The 8,895-nt window shown below is 42.1% G+C and overlaps 1 protein-coding gene across 5 annotated transcripts in view; it reads left to right on the top strand.

Moving 5' to 3' along the window:
• Positions 1-1,942: 1,942 nt before the first annotated feature.
• The window catches only part of adamts3 (ADAM metallopeptidase with thrombospondin type 1 motif, 3), a 137,856-nt gene continuing 130,903 nt past the window's right edge, over positions 1,943-8,895 (top strand). For 4 of the 5 annotated variants that reach the window (XM_076891210.1, XM_076891208.1, XM_076891209.1 and 1 more), the window contains exons 1-2: positions 1,943-2,334; positions 2,711-2,732. In XM_076891210.1, the coding sequence (XP_076747325.1) occupies positions 2,281-2,334; positions 2,711-2,732 (76 nt within the window). In that variant the 5' untranslated portion in view covers positions 1,943-2,280. The remainder of the gene's footprint in view (positions 2,335-2,710; positions 2,733-8,895) is intronic. The other variant, XM_014408120.3, reaches the window with a different exon arrangement.

Here is an 8,895-nt window from a genome sequence, read left to right as displayed (position 1 = left end):
TAAACCTGTGGACTCTGTTAATAACCACTAGGAGGCAATAACTATGGATGCAAAAAGATTTCCAGTCCTATGGAAGTGCACAGGAAAAATGGCCCTGAGCCCTGATGAGTTTATGGGCTCAGTCACTCATTCTGGGTCACATTAAATAAAACTTAATTTCATTTTGTGTCCATTTTGATTATTCTGCTTTTTAGAATGGAAAACCATTATTATCAGAACACTAAGATCATTTCAAGGCTCCATATCCAGACTTCACTAACCAGCAGGTGTGATCCCTCTGGCTGTATTTGTCCAAGGTCCAGTCTCTACTTGGCTGTCCATTGAGTTGTGTTACTCTGCATCCCTGTTCTGTGGAGCCCCACTCACCAATGTTAATCTCATACTGCTCAATATCTTTGCACATAAGAAATGTCGTTTTATTATACAGTACTTGTATTTATACTATACAGACAAAAGTACTGGCCACTTGCATATTAAACCTACAGAAACTGCTTCTCCATGCACACCCATGCCATGAAGCTGCTGATGCAGAGTTTGTGTGCTGAGGTTTATGCCAGAGGAGGTACTGTGTTTAGCAACAGCAAGAAGGTCGTTGGTTCAAATCCAGTCTGGAGCCTTTCTGTGTGGAGTGTGTATGTTCTCCCAGTATCTCTCTGGATAATCCAGCTTCCTCCTAAAACGTGCACGGTGTCAGGTTAATATGTGACTTTAAATTGAACATAGATGCGAATGGTTGTTTGTCCCCTTGTGTTGACTCTGATGCAGACGTGTCCAGGATGCCTCTCTCCTGTCACAGCCAGGAGAAAATGGATGGAGGTTTGGAATTCTGCAGCTATCGAATCAGCAGAGCGACTGTCATGCGCTACATCTCTCAGCAACCCTGCTCTGTAACTTTACACGATCTGCCACTTCACTGAGTCTGAGTTGCTGTGGTTCTTAAACACTTCCACTGATATCACTTGCAGCTGATGTGTAGGAGGGTACGCTTTGTGTCATCCTCCTGTGGAAAAATGGACTGAAAACACTCAAATATTAAAAGGTTTGGCCCAACACCTCTGTCCATATAGTTCATTATTTAAAAATCCTACTCCATGAAATTTTGAATATGCTGTACTTTGTACAACATAATATTTATTCTAAAGCTCTAGTTGCTTTTTTTGCTTTGCAGTTTTCTCTGCTAATCCAGTCCAGAGTCACGGTTGGCCTGGAGCCTATCCCAGCTGTCACAGGCAGGGCAGGGCACACCTGCCAGGACTAACACAGAGAGACGGACAGCCACTGACATCCACACTCACACTGTGGGTGGGTGAATCAGCCCATTAACCAAGCATGCATGTCAGTGGATTTAAACCCAGGACTGCAACAGTTTTAAAATAATCTCAATCCAGAATATATAATTCAGTATTAGACGTTTTCCACACATGAAAGTCATTAGTTATAATCCAATAATATGAATAGTATCCTGCACAATGTGTAGTTTTAATTGAAGTTATCACTTAAGCAGCAGTTTATCTAAGTGAAGAGTATTTTTCCCCACTTTGGAGCCACTTTTCATCTAATACCATCCGTATTAGAACAATCAGGAGAATCTATTTATACAACTACTTTCTTCCACGTGTTTCCTCTGGTCCTCCGTGGGTTCTCGGTGACCCACGGTAGGCGCCACTAAAGAGCAAGAAATTGATTTTAAATAAATACCTGATCCTGCGCAGGCCTGTAATTCTTCTTCGCGGGGTTTTTGCTGGCATCGTTAGAGTTCATAGGTTTCTTGTTGTTTGTTGAGTCGCTCACTTGTGTGTGGTGAGATGAGGGAGGGGTTTGGGGGTTGGGTTCTTCATCCTCCTCCTCCTCCTGTCCCTCCATGTGTTCGGACTCACATGGTGACGTCACACAGGGCTGGTCTTGCGTTTATTAGCCAGCGGAGCCTGGTGCCAGGTTGCAAGAGCTACACACTGCGGCTCTGTCCGGTCACGGCAGAGAGGGGTGTCCTACTAACTTCACCAAAACTTTCACGAAACTCAGTCATCAGAAAAACACTGACTGAATGACAAAAGTGTCGCAACTCGCTTCACTCCTGCTTTAATGAAACTTTAACTACTTTATGTTGCTTCTTATTTTTTCTGATTTTTACCTAAGACCGAGGCACTGGCCGCACATCCAGTTTGATAAGTTTTGAATGAGCCGGGTCACGTTTGCGTAAAGATTTTTGTCTCTTTTCCCCCCTTATTTTAATTTCACGTTGGGATAACGTTTTTTGTTTTTTGTCATTTAAGACTCGTGATGGCTGTCCTGTCACTAGCTTTACTACTTGTAGGACTGACTTCAGCTGCCAAGGTAAGTGTCTGCACCGCTTCGCTTTTGCCTCCTTTTACGCATATAAATAAATAAATACGCGCAGTTTGACTGAATCTCGTCAATATTAAACGAATTCAGCTGTAAAGCGGAGAAAAAGTGGAACGACACAACTACAAGGCTCTAAACTTTCGGCTCTGTAAACTTGAACACTTCTGTGAAACACACGTTGACACTGCAGACGTCTGAGTTTTGCCCTTTGGATGTAAAACAGGTATTTTCGGACTTTTTACAAGCAGCGCGGCTCACAGAAAACTCCAGAGCTGTTGTGTTGTTACCGCTGGACATCTCAGACTCTGATCTATCATTTCCTTCTGGCGTGTGCCGCATTTAACGAGCTCTTTTCTCTCTTTTACAGGCTGGTGAAGTAGATAGAGAGGGTAAGTCTGGCTTTATTTGTGTTCGTTTTGTTAATAATTAGATGTGTGTAGAAAAAAGGCAGAGGAGTCTCTCCCCAGGCAGAGAAGAAACTCATGAGGACAACTTGGTTCACTGAGATCAAAGTGGGAGGCGAGTTTGTGTGTGAGGAGCTCTGTAATATACCCCCTCGCCCTCCCCTAGCACCCTACACACAGAGTCCTCTATCACACATACACACTTATATTGCATGAGCAAGCTGCTTCAAGGGCTTTGTTATACAGGAAAGAAAATTCCTCCTCGAGATCCTGAACATCTGTTATTCATTCTGAGGTTAAGGAACAAGTGAGCTGCAGCAGTGTCCACGTAGGATCCTTTTACACCGGCCCTTATCTTCTGAACGCCTCCGGGGCCCTCACACAGCAAGATGACAGCTGACTGCGGGCTGAGCATTTGTGGTTCCCCGTTGCTTGTAGTGAGCCACTGTTTGCTCCATGTGGTCATTATTGGCCTTGTAAAGCAGTTTCCTTGCTCATTTGGCGAAGCCTTTCTTAATTTGCCACTTCTGTAACTTTTACAAGCAGATTTCTTTGGCTTAGATTTCATTTTCTCTGATCTCATATAACAGATGAAAAAGTAAATCTTGTGGATTTTCCTGTTGGTTCTGTTACTATTTGTAAAACTGAGTGAGCTCAGGTTGAATTGTAAGGGATGGGAAGCAGAAGGTAAACATGGGGAGGACATCAAGCAAAAGGTAATTTCTGCTGAAATATAATGAAGCAAATAAAATTCTTTCCTAGTGAAGGTCAGACCCTGATTGGTTTTATGGTTAACTCCTGACGATCATCCTCATTCCCAGGGCATCAAACGCTGCCTTTGGCCTCTTTTAAATGCATCCAGCAGTGGCAGCTGTAACTTGTCACGTATGGCTGCGTGGTCAGGATCCTTCGACGTCACATTTAAATCCACTTGTGAGTGTAATTTCTCAAAAGGCAGGGTTAGAGTTGTGAAAAGGAATATTTCATCCCTAAACTGAGCTGATTGAAAACAAACTCTCCTTGCTGTTGGCAACCAGTATCACCAAGGCACGTGTCGGGGTGTAAAGCATAATTATATAACTGTAATGTAATCGCATTACAAATTCAGTAATTAATTATGTTGTTACTCTTGTGACAAAGTTTCTTCAGTTATTTGGATAGAAAGAAAGAAAAAACACACCAAAAAAGCCGAAAGTAACGAGTAATTTAGTAATCCATTACTTTCCTTGGAATACCTCTATGATGTCACCTGTGTGTGAGTGCTAAATGGTTTCACATTCCCACCTCACCTCTCTGTTCCAACATTTGTTGTGATTATGTCCATCGTATGTTCGTCTCATCTGAGGGGCTAAAATGTCTCATTGCAGCCAGCAGGTGACCGAGGGGCGGGGCAACACGAATAAGCTGCAAAGCTGTTCTAGCAAAATTTAAGAGTAAAAGTACAGAGTTGGAAATTTGCATTATGAGATAAATTGTTGCTTCCACCAAATTTCTTGCCGATGTCTTGATCAACATTTAATGAATCTTCTTCATGAGAAAGTCCACTTTTCTCCACAGTAAGAGCAAAGTTTGATTTAAGCTTGAAAACATAAACAATGGAAGAGAATTGTCCCACTTGACTGTAGTTTTATGCAGGTCACTGTGAGTTTAGCCTCAGCTTTCTGTCACCTGCTGTCTCCTGGTCCAGCTCCACTACCTTAAAGCTGCGGCGGTCAAAGCCATAAAGCTAAATCAGAGCTGTGCTTTGGTAAAGTCTTGTTACCTCCTCCTTCTTCTTCGATGATAGTTCATCAGTGCTCTGATAACATGTTGTCACATTCTTCATGTATTTACTGGTAGCATTTCAGTCAGCAAAAAGGATGGAAAAAGAGCCTGTTTGACAAATTTAGGGTTGCTGATTGTGTGTCTGTCTCATCTCACTGCATTTCCCTGTGAACAGGCTCCATCAGACTCAACAGCAAATTATAGCAATTTTATGCTGTTTAGATGGTTTGGTGACTCTAAAGAAAGTAAAAGGATCAAGAAAATTTGCACAAATGTGTATTTGATGACTCTAAGGTGAATAATGTTTTGGTTTTTATTTGTTATTTCCTTATTTCTTTGCTCTTGTCTGGATGTGTCAGGGCTCAGCTGATGCTAAGGCGTGTTTTTAACCACAGAGCCTATCAGCTGGTGGCAACTGAAAAATCAGTCCAAAGTGTTTTAGTAAGGTGGCGACACTGCTGGGGGGAGGAATGGCACCTCTATGAAACACCCTGTGATGTGGTGTTACAGTGATGGTGCTAGAGAGCGTTTTAAGTTTTTCCACAGTCTTTGGTAGAAATGTAGCTGGGACAGGCCACGGCACACGAGTCACACTCATTCATACCATTGAGTGAGGCCTCGGTACAGTTTTACTTTTTTATCTCATTTATTCACGATTTCTCTCTTTTGATTGGTCACTCGTCGTTATCTTGAAGCACCACTGTTTCATTCTGTGTAGAGAATCTGAAGGCAGTGCTGCCCAGTCCACAGCTTTCTAACCTTTGATTGGATTGTCCAACAATTCTTTGAGCAGCGGTTGGTGAGTTTGAGGTTGTGTGAAAGGCAATTTTCCAGCTCATTTCTTCAGCCTATAATGCTTTTAACTCTGTCCCCCATAAAGGCGACATTTGACGACCTCCCGTGTACTCAGCTTGTGGCGATCGTGGCTCAAGAGTTGGGAGTTCACTTTGTAATCGGAAGGTTGCCGGTTTGAGCCCCGGCTTGGACAGTCTCGGTCGTTGTGTCCTTGGGCGAGACACTTCACCCGTTGCCTACTGGTGGTGGTCAGAGGGCCCGGTGGCGCCAGTGTCCGGCAGCCTCGCCTCTGTCAGTGCGCCCCAGGGTGGCTTTGGCTACAATGTAGCTGCCATCACCAGTGTGTGAATGGGTGGATGACTGGTTGTGTAAAGCGCTTTAGGGTCCTTAGGGACTAGAAAAGCGCTATACAAATACAGGCCATTTACTCTTATGAGTTTTAAAATTCAGTATATAATAAAGATGTGGTTTGATGACCATTAGAATAGTTTCTGGGGGGTTTTCAGGCAGAGCCCGGCCTCACTTTGTTCTAAATGCAGGCTGAAATATGACAGAAACCTCCCAGAGCCTCGAGCATTACTCCTAGCAGGCTTTCAAGAGGTAAAGGGTTAAAGATGGATGATCTAAAAATGTGTTCAGAAACACTTGACTCCATCCATCCTTGTTGTGGTAACCTTGTTTCCTTGCTTTGCTTTCAAATATGGTCGGACTGCTCTTTGAACAGACTGGTTCATTTCCAGTTCACGTAAACTGTGATATTCAAGGTGCTGTTGAAGCACCCGGATCTTTCTTTGGTGTTTCATAGTTTAGGACAAAAGCTGCTTATTTCTAGCACAGTGCCTTTATCTGTGAAGTGGCAATTGATTGAATTTTCTGTGTTCAGTTTCACAAACTGAGGTAATACATCAGCCAATGAGCAGAGCCAAGTCTCTGAGGTGTACAATACCTCATATATCGCTGACAAATTAAAGGAAAAATAGTACGAAGTGTTTTACGGTAGTAAAGTGTCGACACTGACAGATGGAGGAATGTCACCTTTATGAAACAAACTCTGTGATGTTGTGTTAGAGAGCCATTTAAATTTTTCCTTTAAAATGTCCAGTCTTTGGTAGACATGTAGCTGGAGCGGGCATTTTTCACGATTTTTCTCTTTTGATTGGTCACTCGTCGTTACCTTGAAGCACCACTGTATCATTCTGTGTAGAGAATTTGAAGGCAGTTTTTTTTTCCTGATGGTTCCCACTAAGGTTTTATTTCTGTGTTTTGATTCATCAGCCTCTGTTGGAAGAGTCAGTCGATCAAATGCATGTCTCAGCTCAACTTTACGAAACTGCTGCCCATGTGCTTTGTATTTCTTTGTACATGTTTTGCTCTATATGGACAACTGCAGCAGAAGTTTGTGACATGTATATTTGTGGTGGTTGGATAAGATGAGCAGTGTCGGCGAGCCTTTCAGTTAAATGCCAGGATTTGATGTTGTCACACATCAAGAGCAAACCTGTGAAAAGGCAACATTTAGAAACAACATTCAGCAGCAATGCAAATGGAATAACTGAGAGCAGAGGGACCATCTTCCCTGATTAACTGGGAAGTCAGCTTGAAAGATCGCTCATTGTCTGCCCACTAGCCCTTAACCGCCAAGCCACAAACGTCGCTCTTTGCTTTTGTTACGCACATTTTCTTGTGGTCTGAAATTCTATATTCAACTCCAAATAGCAAACAAGACTAGAAGAGACAAAAAAAAGAGAGAAATCAAAGATAAAGTCAACATAACTATATCCAGAAAACCAGAATTATGGAGCTTAATTAGGATTAACTGCTGAATTTGAAGAAAGGTTGCTTTGGCTGATGTGTCAAAGTGCCACTGAGGCATAATATTTTTGATCAGGAGTGTATTCCAGTATTTCATTGCTGTTGCAGCTGGTCTGGCCCCTCATAGATGCTCTTTTGCATTTATTTGAAATGTGCTTTAGTGTGCTTCTGTACTATTGTCGCCAGAACTTTTTACTCTGACAGAGAGAATATAAGTTAATGGACACAGGACAGAAAAGAAATCAGAAAATGGATTTCAACTGACTCTTTTGTGACACTGAGGGATTTGTGTTTGAAGGTCTTTGGTGGGTAACCCTTGAGAATAGGGGTGCAACGATACTCGTATCGATATTGAACCGTTAGATACAGTGCTTTCGGTTCGGTACGCATATGTATGAACAATACAATTTTTTTTAATTTATTTTATCAACTTTCCTTCTGACGATGCTGTCTGTGTTGAGCGCTCAGTGGATCTGGGTTCGACTACTCCGCCTAGGCTGCACTGTCGAGTGCAGATCCACTGAGCGCAGCACAAGCTAGCAAGACAGAAGCTAAGCTCGCTGCAAGATGGCAAATTGAACCTCCCCCACCCTCATTCAGATCTGGCGTTTGGAATTATTTTGGTCGTCATGTGACGTATGACCCTGAAGGTAAGCGCGTCATGGACTAAAGTAAAACAGTATGTTGGATGTGACACGCAATGCTCAATTGGTGGGAACTAGTGCGTTAGCGCAGTTAGCTTGTTAACGTGTTGACACTGTCCAGCCCCACACACGGGGTGATCCAGAGATTTGCCGCGTTATGGCGTCAACGAGATTAACGCTGACAGCACTAGTGGGAACACAACGAATATGACTGCACATTTACTCCGACAGCATCCTAGTGCAAAGACAAGTGGAAGCAGACAAAAACAACAAGCAGCATGCTACAAACTTTACCCGAGTCATTTAGACAGCCGTTAGCACAGGATTCTCCTTATGGGGACCTGATATGTTTAATATGCTGCTGAGAATATAGCCCAGAAGAAGCTATAGTATAGCTTTTATTTTGGAAAGAGACATTTCTCTGTAATAAACTCTCTTTTCCAAAGATGAGTGATTTCTCCATCAGATTTATTATTTTATTACTTTGTTGTTTCAGCAACATTAAATTTAAAAACTGTACTTTTGACTTAAAATATATATTTATAATTTTAATAAATGACAAATTAAAAAGGCATGAACATTTTTTTTGTATCGAAAAAATATCGAACCGTGAATTTTGTGTATCGTTGCAGCCCTACTTGAGAGATATATTGTGAGTGCTGTGTGGTTGTATTCATTCAGTGTATTTCATCTTTTACTTGTATTGTTGGGACTCGTGCTTTTTGTAAGTAAAGCTACAGCCTTCCTGTTAGACGACCTTGTAAAACACCTGTATATGTTTCTGTTTCTTTTCTTTAAACTTCTCTCTTTTATGTATAAAGTCTGCGATTCTAATCGTGCTTCTTGTAAAGTATGTTTGTCTTACTTTGTTTTCATTTAGCACAAGTTGTTTGGGTCTAACATGTGCAGCTCTGTTCACTTACCTCATCGTTCCAGAGTGAATCTGTACCCTGGTCCGACAAACTTAAAGTAAATGTTCCCTTTAAGCAGAACATCTCGGTTTTCACACTCTCCACTGCAAATGGAGCTCTGTCAGATAATAATGGGAATACTGGGATACTCCAACAAAACACATCACACAGACAACAGCTGTAATTATGTGTAAAATGATCACTTAGTGAGAACAATACATG

The sequence above is a fragment of the Maylandia zebra genome, linkage group LG12 (assembly GCF_041146795.1).
Source record: "Maylandia zebra isolate NMK-2024a linkage group LG12, Mzebra_GT3a, whole genome shotgun sequence".
Taxonomy (NCBI): Eukaryota; Metazoa; Chordata; class Actinopteri; order Cichliformes; family Cichlidae; genus Maylandia; species Maylandia zebra.
Note: the sequence above shows the minus strand (reverse complement) of the source record. Positions and strands in the feature narration are given on the sequence as shown.